At 42.0% G+C, this 21,015-nt stretch overlaps 1 protein-coding gene across 3 annotated transcripts; it reads left to right on the top strand.

Annotated features, from left to right (window-relative positions):
• Nucleotides 1–565: 565 nt before the first annotated feature.
• Nucleotides 566–20,982, top strand: LOC129706267 (ras-related protein Rab-19-like). Of its 3 annotated transcripts, none has more exons than XM_055650420.1 (4): nucleotides 566–699; nucleotides 9,368–9,557; nucleotides 15,743–15,926; nucleotides 18,659–20,982. In XM_055650420.1, exons 1-4 carry the CDS (start codon nucleotides 581–583, stop codon nucleotides 18,922–18,924), a joined length of 759 nt encoding a protein of 252 aa, XP_055506395.1. In that variant the 5' UTR covers nucleotides 566–580; the 3' UTR covers nucleotides 18,925–20,982. The 3 variants fall into 3 exon arrangements, with proteins under 3 accessions (XP_055506395.1, XP_055506396.1, XP_055506397.1); XM_055650421.1 differs by having other exon boundaries at nucleotides 605–750; XM_055650422.1 differs by having other exon boundaries at nucleotides 639–743.
• Nucleotides 20,983–21,015: the final 33 nt, after the last annotated feature.

Genomic DNA, 21,015 nt, shown 5'->3' on the forward strand with positions numbered 1-21,015 from the left:
GTAGGTGATAACGAGTTACCCAGACAGTGAAACTCAACAGGACAGTGAAACTATTGTGACGACCAAGGTGGAAGAGGGACAGTGGGAGAGGGAATGCAAGGGTTACTTAAAGTTAGATAAATCAATACCGCTGGGTCGTAAAAAAGAAAGTTTTGTTGTTTGATCTGGATAAGTTATATTGCTTACAACCACACCATATAAACCGGCAGAAATTGCACTTACCACATAACTTATTTCTTTCAATTTTCTTTCCAATTTAAAGAGAAACGGGGTGGCAGTTGTGCAGCTGGCAGAGCGCCTGCCACACAGCCCCAGAGACCCGGGTTCAATCCTGATCTTGGTTGCTGTAGGTGTGCATGTTCTTCCTGGTTTATTCCCACATCCCAATGGATGGGCTTATTGAGGGATCAGATATTGTCCCTAGTGTGTAGGTGAGTGGGAGAAGTTGATGGAACCATGAGGAGAACAGATTGTAGGGAAAGCGTGCGGGGAAATGGGATTACCCTGTGAACCGGTATAACTCGATGGGCCGAAATGTCTCCTGCGTCTACAGGTCAGATCTCCTCTTGTTAAAGCGCGCATGCTCCTCTTCGCTAGGCTAGAAGCTCAGCCCATGGTGGACTACAAGTCCCAGCGGCCCCCACGCGTACCCAGGAAGCGGGTGCGACAGGTGCGAGCAAGGTGTTTGCAGCTAGGAAGGTGAGCGGGTCGCGGCGGCTCCGGAGCAAGCGGGCTGGCAAATGGTGCGAAGTAAGTCCCTCTGTGATCTACACTTCCGGGGGGGTGGGCGCAGGGGGCTTCGCTCTTTATGTTTGTTGGTATTATTTAGAAAAATCTTGCCAAAGCCGGCTTTCCGATCAGGGCGATGGACTGAGTGCAGTAACCCCGCACCTTTCACTGAGTGCAGAGCATGGAATGTCCACCCGCTGTGACTGGGAGCGTTCGCTCTTCGCATCCCAGCACACGAGTTACTTTTTGTTTAATAATGGGAGCTGTGATTTCAACTTTATCTCAAGTTCACTCCCATCCTCGCGGCAAGGAAACGACCTCTTGAATGCTGGGCGGCTGGGATTAAGGGCATGGGGTTAGTGCAGGAGGGGACCGGATTTGTTTAATGTTTGCTTGTGTTTTTCCTCAATGTCAACCTCAAGAAAAAAACTGATCTATGTGGAAAAAAATGGACTTCATATCTACTGGAGGAAACAATAAGAGAGCTGAGGGAGTCCATAGCCTCCCCAGCGAGTCTTGACAATGTAAACAACTTGCTTCTCGGGTGCTACACAGCTCTCTAAATAGTACCTTGCTTTGAAGCAAATAAGGAATTCTGCGGGGAAATTAAAGAGAAAGGGAGAGCTTTTTTTAGTACAGAAGCCAATGTTTCCTATAGATGCTGTTATCTGGTTTGTTTATTCATTGTAATCATATTGGCACAGAGCCTGGGTTGTCGGCACATCTGCCGAGTGCATGGAGAGTTATTATGGGAGGCCAGGTGAGAGAATAGCTAGGACCCTATTTGATTAAACACTGCTGATGAATAAAATGGTCAGTGGAAAACGAGGAGAAAGTTTCCACAGGCTGGAGTTGTCACCTGTGTCGAGGAAAGTAGCATCAAGGAAAGTGCCATGAAAGGTTTAGGATAATGTTGCACTCTCGACCATCTTCAGCTGCTTCATCAATGACCTTTCCTCCATTACAAGGTCAAAACTGGAAATGTTTGATTTGAGTTACCACTTAGATTATGAAGAGTCTGTCTACGACTGAAAACAAGACAGGATAACAGCCTGAAGAAGGGTCTCGACTTGAAACGTCACCCATTCCTTCTTTCCAGAGATGCTGCCTGTCCCGCTGAGTTACTCCAGCAATTTGTGTGTATCCAGGATAACAGTGGGGCAGGGGCCAATTACAACATCGATGTCTCACAATAACTGATCATCTCTGAGAGAGAGTCAGAACGCCTTTCCTTGACATTCAATATCCAGCATCTATACAGTCCAAGTTAGAAATGTCAGGCAAACTAGTCTGCTTCTTGCTGGCTGTTTTCCCTTTCTCACTACTAGCAGCACGCCATGGAGAAATGAGAAGAAAAAATATACTGCACACAACTTTGGTTAGGCTGAATTTGAAGTATTGTGTGTACAATATTTCTGGTTACTGCACGACGGGAAGCCTGTCGAGGTTTGGGGGAGGGTGCAAAAGTGGTTCCCCAGGGTGTTGCCTGGATTAGATAGTATTAGCTATAAAGAGAATGTGGACAAATTTAGAATATTTTTTTCTGGAGTATTGGAGACTGAGGGAAGACCTGACAGAAGTTTATAAATGTTTTAAAAGGCATAGATTGGTTAGACAGTCAGAACCCATTTTCTAGAAAGTAAATGTCAAATATTAGAGTGTGTGGTTTTAAGGAAAGAGGGGGAAACTTTAAATGAGATTTACAAGCTGAAAAGGGTGCAGAGAAGATTTTCGAGAATGTTGTCAGGAATCGAGGGCCTGAACTTTAGGGAGAAATTGAGCACTCTAGGACTGGAGCAGGAGCATGAAGGGTGATCTTATAGAGGTGTATAATATCGTGAGAAGATTAAGTTGCATAAATGCAGTGTTTTTTACCCAGAATAGGTGAATCAAAAACCAGAAGACATAGGTTTTAGGAGTGGGGAAAAAGATTTAATAGGAAGCTGAGCGGCAACTTTTTTTTCACAGAGGGTGGTAGGTATATGGAACGAGCTGCCGGAGGAGGTAGTTAAGCCAGGTACTACCGCAATGTTAAAAAAACATTTAGACAGGTACATAATAGGATAGATTTATAGGATAGAGGGATATGGGCCAAAAATAGATGGGTGGATCTAGTGTAGATGGGGCATATGGTCAGTTTGGGGATGTTGGGCCGAAGAACTGGTACCACCTTGTATGACTACAAGATACCCAGTCTCTTACATGTTCTTGTAGCCACAGCATTTATGTAGCTAGTTCAAATGAGTTTCTAGTGAATGGTGATTGCCAAGATGATGATAGTAAAGGACTAGGTAACAGTAGTGACAATGAACATCAACAGAGTGGAAATACAAGAGGGTGCAGATACTGGAATCTGGAGTATCTGGGATGTTTCCCTCTATCTTCACAGATGCCATCCGATCTGCTGAGTTTCTTCATTGTTAAGACTCCCTTTTGTTGGAGATGGACTTTTTCTGGTACTTTTGTGATACATTGCCATTTGTCAGTTCAGTGATTTTGCTATACCCATTTTTCTTTATTTTAAATTGTGAATCCCAGTATTGAGACAGGAAGGCTGTCTTCTTCTTCCTGCGTATGGCATGCATGCCCTAAAGTTGTTCTATTTGATCTTATTTGATTGTGCACGCCAGGTTGATTGCATTCGTCTAAACTACATGAAGGTTGCAATCTTCCACCCCAGGAAGGCTGTGATGTGCTGGGATAGTGAGGTGTAATTTGAAATACCTTGGAACAGCATGGGAATGGGGCAGAGTTTTTTTTTTTGCCCCATCTTGCTGCATGTGCCATGTACTACATCTTTGAGGAGTTGCAAATGGAATTGAACACTGTGCAATTGTCACCAAGCGTCACCAGTTCTGGAAGGAAGGTCACTTGATGAAGGAGCTGATGATAACTGGGCTTGATGAATTCCTGTACATATCCTGGGGATGAAATGAAAACCCACGTAGACCAATTGGCTGGAACCTTTGCAGACATCTTTGACCTCTCATTACTAGGATCCGAGTTCCCACCTGCTTTAAAAGGCCATCAATAATACTGGTGTTATTGAAGAGTAAGGTCACATGCCCCAATGACTGCTGACTCGTGGCACTAACGTCCATGCTGATGAAATTGTTTGAGAGATTGATTATGACGCATATGAACTCCTATCTAAGCAAGGATCTGGACCCAGTACAATTTGCCTGCTGATAGATCAATGGGGGATGTGATCTTGCTGGTTCTCGACTCTGCTTTGGACCGCTTGGACAATCAGAACACATACAGTGCATTCAGAAAGTATTCCGTTTTTCACTTTTTCCACAATTTGTTACGTTATAGCCTTATTCTAAAATGGATTAAATTCATTTTTTTAAATCATCAATCTACACACAATACCCCATAATAAAAAAGCAAAAACAGGTGTTTAATAATGTTTGCAAAGTAATTAAAAATAAATAACTGAAATATCACATTTACATAAGTATTCAGACCTTTACGCAGTACTTTGGCAGCGATTACAGTGTCTTCTTGGGTATGATGCTACAAGCTTGGCACACCTGTATTTGGGTAATTTCTCCCATTCTTCTCTGCAGATCCCGTTGAGCTCTGTCAGGTTGGATGGGGTGCATCGATGCACAGCTATTTTCAGGTCCCTCTAGAGATGTTCGATTGGGTTCAAGTCCGGGCTCTGGCTGGGCCACTCAAGGACATTCACAGACTTGTCACGAAGCCACTCCTGTGCTCTCTTGCCTGTGTGCTTAGGGTCATTGTCCCGTTGGAAGGTGAACCTCCACCCCAGTCTGAGGTCCAGAACACTCTGGAGCAGGTTTTCATCAAGGATCTCTCTGTACTTTGCTCCGTTCATCTTTCCCTCGATCCTGACTAGTCTCCCAGTTCCTGCCACTGAAAAACATTGCCACAGAATGATGCTACCACTATACTTCACCATAGGTATGGTATTGGCCAGGTGATGAGCAGTGCCTGGTTTCCTTCTGACATGACGCTTGGCATTCAGGCCAAATAATTTAATCTTGGTTTTATCAGACCAGAGAATCTTGTTTCTCATGCCTTTTGGCAAACTCCAAGCAGGCTGCCATGTGCCTTTTACTGAGGAGTGGCTTCCGTCTGGCCACTCTACCATAAAGGCCTGATTGGTGGTGCTGCAGATATAGTTGTCCTTCTGGAACATTCTCCCATCTCCACAGAGGAACTCTGTCAGTGACCATCGGGTTCTTAGTCACCTCCCTGGCCAAGGCCTTTCTCCCCCAATTGCTCAGTTTGGCCGGGCGGCCAGCTCTATGAAAAGTCCTGGTGCTTCCAAATTTCTTCATTTAAGAATGACGGAGGCCACTGTGCTCTTCAGGACCTGCAATGCTGCAGAAATTGTTTTATACCCTTCCCCAGATCTGTGTCTCGACACAATCCTGTCTCGGGGAGGTCTACGGACAATTCCTTTGTCTTCATGACCTGGTTTTTGCTCTGACATGCACTGTCAACTGTGGGACCTTATATAGACAGGGTGTGCCTTTCCAAATCATGTCAAATCAATTTAATTCACCATTGGTGGACTCCAATCAAGTTGTAGAAACATCTGAAGGATAATCAATGGAAATAGGATGCACCTAAGCTCAATTTTGAGTGTCATAGCAAAGGGTTTGAAAACTTATGTAAATGTGATATTTCAGTTATTTCTTTTTAATTACTTTGCAAACATTTCGACACCTGTTTTCGCTTCCTCATTCTGGGGTATTGTGTGTAGATTGCTGATTTAAAAAAAATTGAATTTAATCCATTTTAAAATAAGGCTGTAACGTAACAAAATGTGGAAAAAGTGAAGGGTTCTGAATACTTTCTGAATGCACTGTACATCAGGGTGTTGTTCATTGACTAGCTCGGCATTCAACACCATCATCCCCTCCAAACTTGTTATCAAACGGGTATCTGCTCACACCTATCTAACTAGATCCTCGACTTCTTCAACAACAGACCACAACCTACACAAATTGACAACAACATTTATCCTCAATAACCATCAGCGCAGGAGCACCTCTGGGCTGTATGCTTAGTCCTCTGCTCGACTCACTTTACCCATGACTGAATGGCCAGACACAGTTCCAACATTGTCTTTAAGTTCGCCCACAATTGCATTGTTGTTGGATGAATAATGGATTATGATAAATCAAACTATAGGAGGGAGATCAAAAGTCTAATTAAATGGTGCCTGACCAACATTCTTGCTTCCAACGTTAGCAAGATGGAGGAGCTGATTGTTGACTTTAGAAGGGGAAAGTTAAGGATCCACTGTTGTCTTCATCAAAGGATTGGTGGAGAAAGTCAACTACTTCTAGTTCCTGAGTGTGGATATCTCTGAAGATCTGTCCTGGGTCCAGCACATTAGTGCAGTCATAAAGGGAGCCCTTCAATGCTGCTTCTTCCTTAGAAGGTTGCGAAGATTTGATATGTCGACAAATACTCTCTTGAACTTTGACAGGTCTACGGTCAAGTGCATATTGACTGGTTGCATCACTGCCTGGTTCGGCAACTCAGCTGCCCAGGAATGAAGGATATTACAGAAAATGGTGGACGCTGCCCAGTCCATCACGGCTACTAACCTCCCCAAAGGGATCCATCAGAGAACTATTGAACCAGAGGTGCTGCTTCAAAAAGGCAGCCACTATCATCAAAGACGAACATTACCTTGGCCATACTCTCATTCCATTCCTAGCATTGGGAAGAAGGTATAGGAGTCTGAACACCATGACCACCAGGTTCAAGTATAGTGATTTCCCAATAACCATCAGACTCTTGAACACCACACACACTAACCTCAACTATAAACTAACAATTGTCTTTGGCTGCACTAAGAACTTTTTTTTTTTTTTGCAGTAGTATTGTTTTTTTCTTTGGGAGATAAAGCATGGAACCAGGCACCTCTGCCCACTGAGTCCAAGCTGACCATCAATCTCCCGTTTGCACTAGTTCTATGTTATCCTTCTACTTCATCCACTTGTGTCGCACTAGGGGCAGTTTTATGTGGGCTAATTAAACCTTCAAACCTCCACATCTTTGTGGGAGAACCCCATTATACCCAGATGAATCCCACGCGGCCACGGAGAACATGTAAATTCTACACAGACAGCACCCAAAGTCAGGATTGAACCCGGTCTCCAGCACCGTGAGGCAGCTGGCACTATATTTATTGAATATTTGTTTATTATATATTATACACGTGTATTGTGCTTACAGGCCTGTAAAGCTGCAGCAAGTAAGTATTTCATTGTTCTGTTGGTACTTTGGAACATTGATCATGACTATCTTGACTGGCAATGTTGAAACTTGAAGGGTTCTAGATGAATGATAGGGAAGGTGAATCTTTAGATTTAGCACCTAAAGCACTTTTCTGGTGAAACAGTAATGAATGCACTAATTTCAGTTTTGCAATGAATGACATGTTCCTTCTACAAGACTAATGCAGATTTGTTGACTTTCTTCATCCAGGATTATGAGTCTTAGTCTCCAGTGATCAGTATTTTTTAATCCTTATACAACCACTCCTTTATGTTTAATTTCATCTTAATGTCCCATACCACGGGTATGGGACATTAAGGTCCAAACTTTTTCCAGTTCTACTTGGTCATTAGCCTGAATACAGGGGTTCGAGAAGGTACATCCCCAGTGACACCTCGGGGCCATTCAGGAATGGGTCTCTTGGGCCATTTGAGGATGGGTGAGCAATGTTTATCATAGCCCATGAACGAATAGATTGCCTCCTGGACCAATACAGAATTCATTGATATCATTAACTTTACAACTAACCTATCCTACCCCCAAATTCACTTGGACTATTTCTGTCACAGGAGACAAATTATCAACAGACAGCTATTACAAATCAACTGACTCCTAGTTATCTGGGCTACACTTCCTTCCACCGTGCCTCTTGCAAATACACTGTCCCCCACTCTCAATTTCTCCATCTCTGCCGCACTATCCTCTCTTGTGCAGTCTCTTTTGACCTACATTCGAGGCACCTCTTCAACAACTTTCAGTTTCCAGGCCCCTATTGCCTCTTCTTTACCATGAACGTCCAGCCCCTTTACACCTCCATCCCTCACCAGGAAGGTCTCGAGGCCCTCTGATTTTTCCTTGAGCATAGACCCAATCAATTTCCCTATATGAACATTCTCCTCCACCTGGCCTCGCGCTCAACAACTTCTCGTCTCACTTTCTCCAAGGTGCAGCCTTGTCCCAGCTATGTCTGTCTTTTTGTTGGTAACGTCTAACAGTCTTTGTTCCAAACGTACACTGATATCAACCCCCAACTTTTTCGCCAGTGCATTGACAATTGCATCAGGGCTGCCTCCTGCACCCATGTAGAACTTGTTGATTTCATTAGCTTCACCACTAACTTTCACCCTCCCCTCAAAATCACTTGGACTATCTCTGACGCCTTTCTTCTCTTTCTTGATCATTCTGTCTCCATCACAGGGGACAAACTATCGACTGTTGTCTACCAGAAACCTACCAACTCCCATAGTTATCTAAACTGCACTTCCTCCCACCCTACCTCTTGCAAAGATGCTATCCGCTAGTCTCAATTTCTCTGACTCTGCCACACCTGCTCCCAGATGAGGCTTTCCATTCTAGGGCATCCAGGATGTTCTTCTTTAGTAAATGTGTTTCTCTCCTGCTGTCATAGAAGCATCCCTCACAGGTGTGTCCTCGGTGTCCCATAATTCTGCTTTTGCTCCTCCTTTGCCCAAATGGAACATGGATAGAGTTCCCCACTTTTCACTCCACCAACCTCCACATCCAGCACCTTTGACATCCTTTGACATTTCCTTCAACTCAAATGTAACCCACCACCAGTCATATATTCCCATCCCTACCTCTTTCCCCCTTCTGAAGAGAACGGTCCCTCTGCAACTCCTTGGTTCAGTCATCCCATCCCACCTAAACCACCCCTTCCCCAGGTATTTTCCCCTGCAGTTGTTATAACACCTGCCCCTATACCTCCTCCCTCACCTCCATCCAGGGGCCCCAGCAGTCCTACCAGGTGAGACAGAGGTTCATGTGCACCTCCTCTAACCTCTACTGCATTCAGTGTTCCTGATGTGGCCTTCTGTGTTCCTGATGTGATCGCCAAGACTAAGTGTAGACATGGCAACCATTTCTCTGAACATTTGCGCTTGTCTGCCAAGGCTTACTGGGTCTCCTGATTGCTAACTATTTTCCATTTCCCCATGACCTTTCTCTCTACTGCTAGAATTAGGCAAACTGGACGACCACCTCATATCCCGCTTGGGTACGGTCCACCCAACAATATAAACAATGAATTCTCCAATTTTAGGTAACTGCAAATCCCTCTCTCCCGTTCCATCACCCCAGTGCCCCACCTGGACTAGCAACTATTTCTTCAACCATCTGCCTTCCAAACCCACCCCTCCCCCTTGTTTGTGTCAACTTATTACCTGCGAGGCTTTGTCACGTATCAATGTTCTCCAGAGATACTGCCTGACCCACTGAGTTACTCCAGCAGGTTTTATCAGAAACCTGCATTTGCAGTTCTTTGTTTCCAGATCGTAAACTGTTATTGTTATCAGTCGCTGGTTTCACTGGAAGTTATATTACTAACTTGATACAATAACTTGTTCAATTGCAGTATGAACACAACTGGTGCAGATGAAGCTTTTGACTATCTCTTTAAGATTGTGCTTATCGGAGATTCCAACATTGGCAAAACCTGTGTGGTTCATCGTTTCAAATCTGGGGTTTTCCTCGAGAAGCAGCAGAATACCATTGGAGTGGACTTCATCGTTAAAACAATGGACATTGAAGGCAAGAAAGTGAAGGTGGGCAACTTGCTTGCATTTCTATCACTCCTACTATAAGTGACTCACATTCTCCAAAACATTGACCCATGGCAAATGGAATCCTTGCCATCCAGATACCAACACTGGCACTGGAAGGAATCATAAGTTTTGCATTTTAACAAGGTTAGAATCAGAAACCCAACAGATAATAAATATAGCAGAGGGTGTTAGAATTGTAGGTGGAAATGGCGTTATTACTATTTAAAATAAAGTGCAGTAAAGCAGTGATTTATGTAACATAGGTAAAGGGGAAAATTTAAGTGATTAAACTAGAGAAGAGAACTAAGGAATCTATTAGAGCTTAAGTTGTGGGGGTATAAGGCAGATCTGAAAGCATCAACTTGTCTGATGAAAACATTCCAAAGGAACAGATCTTGCAGATAGTTGAGCAATAAACCTAGTGAAATTGGTAAAGTAATTCAAGTTTATTGTAAGCAAAAGTATAGTGAAGTACAGGTACAATGAAAACCTGCTTGCAGCATCATCACAGCTATGTAGACGCAGACACCCAAAACATAAATTACAGATAAATTCCACAAGATGGAGAAAAGGAAAAAAAAAAAAACATAAACAAGACATCAAAAATACACAATTAGAAAGTCAGTCCATGGCAGAGTAAGAGGTAATCAGTAGTGTTTGTTGCTCATGTAGGATAAAGATTGCAGGTTGGTTCAAGAACCTGATGGCAAAAGGAAAGTAACAGTTCCTGAACTTGATGGTGTGGGAACAGGTTTCTGTAGGTCCAGTTAAGTGTGATTTTGGTGAGACTGTCCACAGTAAATTGGACAAATATTGAAAGGGTAAATTGACAGAAAAAACTGTAAGAAGAGTCGATAAAAAGTTTAAAGTTGTGCAAAGTCAATTTTACCATTGACCGATACCATGAATATCGGCAATTAAAAAGGTGGGACACAACATAAAAGTAAAAGGAAACCATACAAAATGCAAAAAACAAGTACAGATAGTAATGACTGGGAGGAATGGCAGAGGACAAAAACTGATTACATGAATAGGAAGAATCACAAAAATAAACTTTCATCAGTTATCCAATTGAATGATTGTTTTTCAGAAATATCCTGGCAAAAGGATCAAGAATTGAACAAGATAATGTTACTAAAACGAGACGTCACAAGGACAAAATGGTTTCCATGCCAGAATTTAAAAGACAAAAGAAAAAAATATTGCAAATGTCCGAACTACTATTTCTCTTCATTTGATTTATTTTAGAATGGAAATTGTTGTGTCACTGTTATTTAAGCAAGTGAGTAATAATAAAAAGTGAAATATAAAATGATTGGACTAACAGCTGTTCTTAAGAAATTACTTCAGTTTATAATACATTTAGAGGAACTAAGTACCTCAAATTTCCAGCTAATTGACTGCAGAAATTGTGAATTGTTAATGAATAGGTATTGGCTGATGACCTTGGAGATGGGAATATCTGTGTATGTTATTTGTATAGATGTTCAGGAGAATTCAGTGGGTAAAGTGCTTGGAAATAGATTGACTGTCCTTTATCACACTGAGTCACATTCCTGGATCTCCTTGTCTCACAACACTGTGGGACCACCATCACCAGCCAGAGGACATCTCTGCAGGAGGTCCTCAGGATGGTGTCCTGGACCCAACCATCTTCAATGTCAATGACCTTCTTTCAGTTGTAGGGACTGAAATAGGGATGTTTGCTGATTGTTGCACAATATTCAGTACCCTTCACAACTGTAGGTAATGAAGTAGTCTGCATCCAAACACAGCATGACCTGGACAATGAGTGGCAAGTAATATTAAGTAACACACAGGTGTTAGGCAATGATGACGTTCAACAAGAGAAAATACAGCTATCACTCCCTGACATTCAATGGCATTACTATCACTAAATTTCCTCCCACTATTAATATCCTGGGGATCGCCATTGACCAGAAGCTCAACTGGAGTAGCCATGTACACAATGTGGCTGCAAGAGCAGGTCAGTGGCTAGAAGTCCTGTAGTGAGTAACTCGCCTTCCAACTCTCCAAATTCTGTCCACCATTTACAAGGCTCAAGTCAGGAGTGTGATGGTGCATTCTCCACTTGCCTGAATGAGTGCAGCTTCAATAGTACTCAAGAAGCTTGACATCGTACCTTACATACCAGTCTTCTTGATAGGCACCACTGTCACAACAATTCACTAACTGCACCACTGTAGCAGCAGTTTGTATCATCTACAGGATGCACTGCAATGTTTCACCTTAGTGGCCATCTTCCAAACCCACAATCTCAGCAAGCTGGAAGATCAAGGGCAGCAAAAGTATAGGACACCCCCACCTGGAAGTTGCTGTCCAATCCACACACCATCCCGACTTGGAAATAAATCAGTTTCTCCACTGTCTCTGGGTCAGTCCTGGAACTCCCTCACTAACAACATTGTGAGTATTCAGACAGCTCAAGGTTGACAGTGTTTCAAGAAAGTAAGTGACCACGCCTCATGGGCAATTAAATGCTGGCCCAACCTGTGAAGTACATATGTCTTGAATGAATTATTTTTTTAAAGTAGTTGTTCACGATGACTCACCACGCCTTCGCAAGGTCAATTAAGACGGAATGCTGGCCTAATAAGCAATTTCCAGATACTGTAAAATGAGTAGAAAAGAAAAAGCTCTCCTGTCGTTTAGATAAAATGCGAGCTAATCTACAAGACTGGGCAAAAAACAAAGAGCTGGAGTAACTCAGTAGGTCAGGCAGCATCAGTGCTGGGAAATGGATAAATAAGGTTTCAAGGCTTGATATGACAAATACTGTGATGATGTTTCCCATTGTGGTGGTGGGGGGTTCAGGGATCAAAGACTTAGGAGGAAAGTTTGGTCATAATTAATCTTTTTAACTTTTTACTCCAGAGAGCTGTGGATGCTGATGGTTTAAGTATGTTCAATGTTGGCATAATTAGAATTGTTTAAATTATGTGGATCAAGCAGGAAATGGAGCCTACACATAGATAGATGCTGTCTGACCTGCTGGATTATTCCAGCATTTTGTGTCTTTTTTTCCCTAAAGTAGACGATCAGATTAATACAGCTCAGTCCATTACACAAAGTCTCCCCCATCAACTCCATCTACACTTCATGCTGCCTTGGGAAAGCAGCCAATATAATCAAGAACCGCTCGCACTCTCTTCTCCCCTCTCCCATCAGGCAGAAGATACAAAAGCTTGAAACCACATACTACCAGATTCAAGAAAAGCTTCTTCCTGGCTGTAACCAGAGTCTTGAATGGATCTCTTGTACGCTAGGGATGCATTCTCAATTCCAATATACATAATTGGAGGCCTTGCACTTCATCTTTATCTGCACTTTCTTTAGCTGTAACACTATATCCTGCACTCTGTTTCCATTATTTTTCTGTTGTAATCGTGCATGATCTGGTCTGCCTGGATGATATGCAAAACATGTTTTTCACTGTATTTGGATACACATGACAATAATAAACCAATCCCAATGCCAATGTAGGCAAATTTGAATTCTCCAATTTGATCTAAAAAGAATGAAGAGTATGTTCGAAATAATTTAAAAACAATAACAGAGGAGGTTCAAAGAATCTTGGGATCCATGTAAATAAGTGATTAAAATGTCACGGGTGTTGAAAATAACCATAAAGGTGATTGGGATTTTCCTTAGAGGGAGAAAAATGTAGATTTACCAGCATGATGCCTGGACACTATCACCTTTATTAGATTGCACAAACTTTGATTGTATTATCTGGAATTTACATAGTCAGAGGATGATCTGTTACATTTTTCCAGATGGTAAAGGCAAGCAAGGGGCAAAAACATTTCCACTAAATATGATATAAAATTGAGCCATGGTTTTTAGGGTTGAAATTAAGAAATATGTTTAAATTCAAGGAATGGTTAACATTTTGGAATTTACTTCCATAAATTGTAACTGATATTGAATCGGTTATCATAATCATAATAATACTTTATTAGCCAAGTATGTTTTACAACATATGAGTTTTAAATCTAAGATTGATGTCTAAAGGTGCTAATAATGTGGAGGATATGCAATTGGTCAAAGATGAGGCATGATCTTATTGAATGTGGAACACACTTGAGCACTAAATGGCTGTTATAAGTTCTGAAAGGAAAAGTTGAAAGGTTGGGCGGAGCATTGATAGATGGAATTTAATTCTGACAAGTGCAATGTGATGCATTTTAAGGATCAAATAGGGGTAGAGCTTATAGAGTAAATAATGAAGCACTAAAGAATGTGATGAACAGAGGCACCTTGGGATTCAGGTCCATACGTTCCTGAAAATGACAACAGCGATCGATAGGACGACGAAGAAGATATATGGCTTGCTTGCCTTCATGGGTCGGGACATATAGAATATGAAACTCGTGATGTAATGTTGCAATTTAACAAAACAATGGTTAGATTACACTGGAGTGCTGTATGCAATTGTGGTTGCCACACAATAGTAAAGGTGTGACTGCACTGGAGAGAGTACAGGGGAAATTCACCAGGATGTTGACTGGATTTGAGGACTTTTATTATGGGGAGAGATTGTGGCGACTGGGCTGGTTTTACTTGGGCAAAGGAGGCTGAGGGTTGACTTGATAGAAGTACATAAGATTTTGAGAAGTATCGGTAGTCAAATCTTTTTCCCAGGACTATCAAAAATGAGGGGAATAGGTTTAAGATGCAAGTTAAGATTTAATAGGAATCTGAGGGGCAACTTTTTCATAGAGTGTGATGTGCATATGGAATGTTGCCAGAGGAGGTGGTTGTGGCAGGTACTACAACAACATTTAAAATGCATTTGAACAGGTACATGGCTAGGAAATGTTTAGAGAGATATGGGTCAAATGTGGGTAAGTGGGAGTAGTGAAGATGAGGCATCTTGGTCAGAAGGGCACGTTTTTCTGAAGGGGCTTGTTCCTGCGCTGTATGATTCTAAAGATTTTTAATAAATAGGAAATCTGAAGGGTAAGATTTTTGCATGGAGAGGGGCTACTACCAGGAACACACTAACAGAGAAGATGCTGCATTAGATACACTTACTTCCTTTAAGAAACATTTAGATTAATACAAACAGGCAAGGTATAGAAGGTCATAATATGGACAAATGAGATAGGTATAAATGGGCAAAAAGGTTGGCATACACTTTGGGCTGCAGGGCCCTTTTCGGTGCCCTGCGTATCCAAATGTTCCTGTGCCAATTCTATGTTCCATAACTGCGGGTTGCTCATTCCCCGTCATACGTCCCTTGTATTCTGCTACTTACTCCAGGATAACAGCTCTTCTATAAAAGCTACCACCTGACTCACTGGGAAGTTTTCGGCTTCTAATCCATTCCTCCATACTTTATTTTATATTTTGGTCCTCTCCTTAAGAACACCTTTGAGTTTTCAGACTTGTTCGCAGGTTATGGTGGTCTAACCCCAAAATCCATTTGAAATCCATTTGCATACAGTTTTGGTCTCCTAATCTGAGGAAAGACATTCTTGCCATAGAGGGAGTACAGAGAAGGTTTACCAGACTGATTCCTGGGATGTCAGGACTATCATATGAAGAAAGACTGGATAGACTTGGTTTGTACTCGCTAGAATTTAGAAGATTGAGGGGGGATCTTAAAGAAACTTACAAAATTCTTAAGGGGTTAGACAGGGTAGATGCAGGAAGATTGTTCCCGATGTTGGGGAAGTCTTGAACAAGGGGTCACAGTTTAAGGATAAGGGGGAAATCTTTTAGGACCGAGATGAGGAAAACATTTTTCACACAGAGAGTGGTGAATCTCTGGAATTCTCTGCCACAGAAGGTAGTTGAGGCCAGTTCATTGGCTATGTTTATGAGCGAGTTAGATGTGGCCCTTGTGGCTAAAGGGATCAGGGGGTATGGAGAGAAGGCAGGTACAGGATACTGAGTTGGATGATCAGCCATGATCATATTGAATGGCGGTGCAGGCTCGAAGGGTCGAATGGCCTGCTCCTGCACCTATTTTCTATGTTTCTATGAAAGGATCAGAACCGGCAAGTATCCTAGCTGTTATCTTCTGTTGAGATCTGTAAGTGACATGATGGAGTTTAATTGCCTAGTCTTCCACTTTGGCGCTCTGGAATCAGTCCGGTATGGCTTTGATGCTTCTGCTGACAGCAGTTTGCTAACATGGTGTTTTTTTATTTTTTAAGGTACAGGTGTGGGACACCGCAGGGCAGGAGCGTTTCCGGACCATCACACAGAGCTACTATCGGAGTGCCCATGGGGCCATGATCGCCTATGACATCACCAAGCAGTCCTCCTTCAACTCGGTGCCCCACTGGGTCAACGAGATCCAGCGATATGGAGCAGCCAATGTTGTCCAGCTGCTGATTGGTATGTTTCATCAGTTGTTGTTTCTGTAAGAATCATAAATCCAATTGAAATGAAATGGAGTATGAGAATTACTTGCCTGGATATACACACGTTTTAGTTTATTTTATTAGTTTAGAGATGCGTTGCGGAAACAGGCCCTTCGGCCCACCGGATTCGCACCGACCAGCGATCCCTGCACATTGATACTATCCTACACACACACCAAGGACAATTTTTACATTTACCAAGCCAATTAACCTACATACCTGTACGTCTTTGGAGTGTGTGAGGAAACCAAAGATCTCGGAGAAAACCCACACAGGTCTCGGGGAGAACGTACAAACTCCATACAGACAGCACCCGGGTCTCCGGCGCTGCATTCACTGCAAGGCAGCAACTCTACCGCTGCACCACCGTGCCAGCAAGAATTATGGTCACAGAATGATACAGCAAGGAAACAGACCCCTATGGCCCAACTCATCCATGCTAACTAAGGTATCCATCTTTGCTAGTCCCATTTGCCTGTATTCCTCCAAACCTTTCTTATCCATGTACCTGTCCAAATGGCTTTTAAATGTTGTTAATTAGCAATCAAGCAGAGAATCAGTGTTCTGTTAGACGGGAATTCCAGCTCAACATTTGTTGATGAGTAGGTACTGGGTAAGCACAGGAGCTGGACAGTGATAAACCATTATCTTGCTGCATATGGTAAAACTGGAGGGGCTAATTGGTAGCTTTCTCCACAAAGTCACAATCGTGAGTCAATGATCAACAGTGGTTGGTGTCAATCCTCAGCAATCTGCAATACAAATAAACTCTCCTCATTCCCTACTTGTGCTGGATTAAAACTTCTGAAGGTTTAAGCTCCGATCAAAGATCATCCGAAACTCTGTTCCACTCTCCATGGAATGGCTAGTATTCCCAGCATTTTTTGCTTCCATAACCTAAGTGGTTCAATCCTACAGGAATACAGGAACATAAATCTTTGAGGGAAGCAAGACCAGTTGAGAGGCAACATGTGATCATTGGCTTCATAAATAGGGATTTCAGGGCATAGGCGTCATGGGGCGAAGAGCCTGTTCCTATGCTGTATTGTTGTATGCTCTCATGCAAAAGTGATGAAGTTATCCTAAACCTTTACATTCTCTGTTGGGTCCCATCTAGATTATTGGGGCAGTTTTGGCCGCTTGGTTTTAGGAAAAACTTCAGGGAGAATATAGATGAGATTTATTATAGATGAATGGTAGCTCAGTTGAATTACTTCAATTATGTGGGGAGATTGTAGAAGCAGATCTGTGGAGCAGATCTTTTTAAGGGAAGGTTTGCAAGAAATCTCAACTTATAAAATGTTTTGGTAATGTTGACAAACTCTTGTCAGAGCCAGAAAGATTACGAACAAGAAGATACTGTATCAATTTAAGGTAATTAGCAAAAGAATAAAAGGGAAGAGGAATTTGTGTTGTGACTTTGATGTTCTGCATGGAATTGACTCATTTATACAAACACTGACAAGATCAGCATGTGGAAAAAACTACCCCTCAGATTCCTATTAAATCTTGTCCTTTAGCATATGGCCAGGATAGTGGAGATATCAGGTCATGGAAGGGTATTCTAGTCCCTGACTGTGAGTCTCTTCAGTTCATCGCACTTGGTGCTTTCTTAATTTGTCGTTAGTCAGGGAGGAGAATCGATTCATCACTGAAGCTGGGTATTTGCCCTCTATTGTACCTATTCCCAGCCACAGTTCACGTGCCAGCAGAATGTAGTAAATGTTCAGATACAGAGTCTAAGTGAGGACCGACCCCTCTACTGTCATTCGGGAATGCCTGAACAGATGAACAAATTGATCTCCCCACCTGAAATAGATGAGTTTTTATAACAATCCAATCATTTCAAGATTATAATAACTTTTAATTTCAGATTTATCAAATTAACTGAATTTAAATTTCTCAGATGCCTTGAAGGAATTTGAACTCTTGTCTCTGGATCAATAATCCAAATGATATGACCTGATGCCATAGGCGCAGAGTCTAGAGTTAATGAAGGAGGCTAATGGGGTCACTCCAGTACAACTGCATAATGCTCCACTGCACCTTGTGGTCAGTGGAGGTGAAGATGGTGAAGGATGAGTTTGGGATATAGTTAAAATATGATCTGAAACAGTGTATTAAAGGGGGATAAACAGGTTTGGATCATCCTAAGGAATCTTTTATTTTATTTATTTATTTATTTATTTATTTATTTATTTTATTTATTCCGAACAAGTAAAGACATTAAAGACATTAATAGTAACAAAATCGAAATTATCAAACAATTGGACATTACAATCAATATTTACAAGCAATGAAAAGAACAAAAAGCAAATTTCCAATGTCCAAATCTGTGTCTGTACAAGCTCGAAAAGGAGCGAGAAGAAGAATAACTTATTAAATCTCACCCCTTTTCCCCAACACTTCTACCATATTTAAAAATCAATTAATTAATTAATAATAATAATAATAATACTACCCCAGGCAATTTCCCATAATACCTACAGACATATATATACATACAACTATTATACACATACAAACTTCATATATGAAGTAACCAAACATAAGTAAACAATTGTAAAGCAATAGATAAACATTAACATTTTCAGCACAACTGTAAAAGAGCAGGGTGGGTGCACTCATTGGATAAATCTGCATAAGATATGGGACTGGCACATGAGGCTAGTGGCTGATCACTGTGATTCTCTCCACTCCCAACAGGAAACAAGGCTGATCTTGGGGAGAGACGTGAGGTTCCGTTCGAGGAGGCCTGCAACGTGGCTGAAAAATTTGGTCTCTTGGCTGTGCTGGAGACGTCAGCTAAAGAGGCGCAGAATGTCGATGAAGCCTTTCTGCTGTTGACTCGAGAGCTGCTGGCGCGGAACGGGCTACATTTATCCAGTGAAAATAGTCGGAGTTCACTCCACCTGGATTCCCGGCCAGTCATTACTGGTGCACCTCCTCAGAAAAATCCCTGTCCCTGTTGAGTATCGTTATTTGCAGTTAGCTGAGTTCGAACCGCCCCAACGTAGTTGGAGCCCAGAGGGCAACTTCTGCAATGTAATATCCTTGAGTGACGTTCTAGTTTGTGGAGCAGTTTGCAGTGTACTAGACTGGAACTGTACAGATAACTGCAAAATTACAAACTATAGTTCTTGGTCCCTCTCTTGAAGACAGTGCTTCTGGTTAAATGTTTGTCATTAATGCTGAAGCTTTGCTGAAAATACCCCTGAAAAGAAAGATAGAATTCACCACAGCTGCTCAAATACCTTTTCATAAGTATGTTCTTCTGGATTGAAATGTATCCACAAAACATGATTGCTGCTGTCGAATGTTCAAGTAAAGCCACAATGACGCAAAGATAGGGCGTCGGATGTTGTTTTTGTGGCCAAGTCTTGGCTCATCTGATGTCATTTCTGCTTCTGTGTCAAGTTGTGGATTCTAGGATCACTCCAGAGACTTCAGCTTGTAATTCAGGCTGACACTCCGAGTGCTGCACTGCCAGAGGTGCCAACCTCTGGGTAAAAACTTAGATCATCTTCTCAGTTGAATATTTGTTGGAAATGAGCAGGGGAATAGGTGTGCACTGTCTGATGCATATCCCACAAACAGAAATGATAAAAGAAAGAGAGAGCCTTCTTCTGTCACATATTTCTTACTACCTGAAACTTTCCTTCAGCACTGCACAGAAACCCATATCAGGTTCATATCTCTGGAGTAGGACTTGAATCCACAATCTTAAGCTGAGGTGAGATGTTATCATTCCTTTTCTTAGGCAGTTCGTTAGGGTTGAGGGTGATTTGCTTCCACACCAGTTCTGTGGTTTCTGAAGTGACAAATGCTGTATCCACAGACTTGCCTCAAGCTGTCACCGTATGCTCCTTCTGCAAGCTGCGACAGGCTTTCTGCCTCCATCCAGAGAGACTGGGAGTACTGCTCGTCTTTCTGGATGATGCTCCATCTGTCTGAGCAGTTCTGAGCCAAGGATTCAGAAAAATCTACCTCAACCCCTCAAGATCTCTTTGGAGTTTACAGCAGAGTACAAAATGCTTCAGATTCAGATTCATTTTTAATTGTCATTGTCAGTGTACAGTACAGAGACAACAAAATGCAGTGGATAGAAAAGGTTTAGAGGAAATGGGCCAAACATGGGCAAATGGCTATGTTAGAAATGGACGAGTTGGGTCTGTTCTCATGTGCTATGATTACACTTGGAGTACAATGCTTGTTCCAGGAGTGTGCTGTAGGGTATGTGAACAACATTGCCCAACTATCACTGCTGGTTGAAGATGATTAGAACATCAATCCTTGGGTTGTTGGTCTGGGAGAGGACACAGTTGCATATCCGGCCTGTGGATTTGGAGGATCTTGTTGGCGGTATTCTCGCATTGATTTAAGGCGTTGACTGAAAGTCATTGGTATCTTTGATCTAAGACAGAAACTCTGATCCTCTTCCATGAATGCAGCCTGATCGACTGTTTCCTGGTTTTACATATAATTTCCAGCATCTTAAGATTTTTGATTTCATCATCAACATTCACCTTCACTGAGAGGCAGGTCTTGAGAGATTCTTGCAATGTCAGTTCAGATTTTTTTATTTTTTTTTGCATCTCCCTTTTAAATCCTACCTATGAAACAGAGACTAGAATTGTTCAGGTTCCCCAAGCACGATTCACCTCATGTAACACCTCTGCTGTTTATTTATTTTCTTCTAGAAACTGACCCCAATGTTTTGCTTAGATTTCTGATAGCTTTGTTAATTTGCAAGGCTACTTTGCATTATATATGTCTTGCCCCTTGACCTCCTCCATGTTTCCTCCCAATAAACTGCAATTGTTGCCCTTTGCTGAGGGAGATGACCTTCCAGTTATCCGGTCTAGATTTTCAATGTTTTATGTTATTTGATCTCTACTCCATTTCGTTTATTTTAAATAAATCATTGCAAATGTGGTGGCCAGAACTGTACATTAGCTGTGCCTAAATGTTTTTAATGCAATTTTCATATTATTTGTTTAAACCAATTAAAATCAAGGAGACATTTGGAATATCTATCTACCTGTCCTGTTACTTCAGGGATA

The sequence above is a fragment of the Leucoraja erinacea genome, chromosome 19, assembly GCF_028641065.1.
Source record: "Leucoraja erinacea ecotype New England chromosome 19, Leri_hhj_1, whole genome shotgun sequence".
NCBI classification, from domain to species: domain Eukaryota; kingdom Metazoa; phylum Chordata; class Chondrichthyes; order Rajiformes; family Rajidae; genus Leucoraja; species Leucoraja erinaceus.

Coding starts and splice junctions, on each gene's coding strand:
- LOC129706267 (XM_055650420.1), top strand. CDS start 581: ATGCTCCTCTTCGCTAGGCTAGAAGCTCAGCCCATGGTGGACTACAAG. Junction 700..9,367: donor AGGTGTTTGCAGCTAGGAAG/GTGAGCGGGTCG, acceptor GTTCAATTGCAG/TATGAACACAACTGGTGCAG. Junction 9,558..15,742: donor TTGAAGGCAAGAAAGTGAAG/GTGGGCAACTTG, acceptor TTATTTTTTAAG/GTACAGGTGTGGGACACCGC.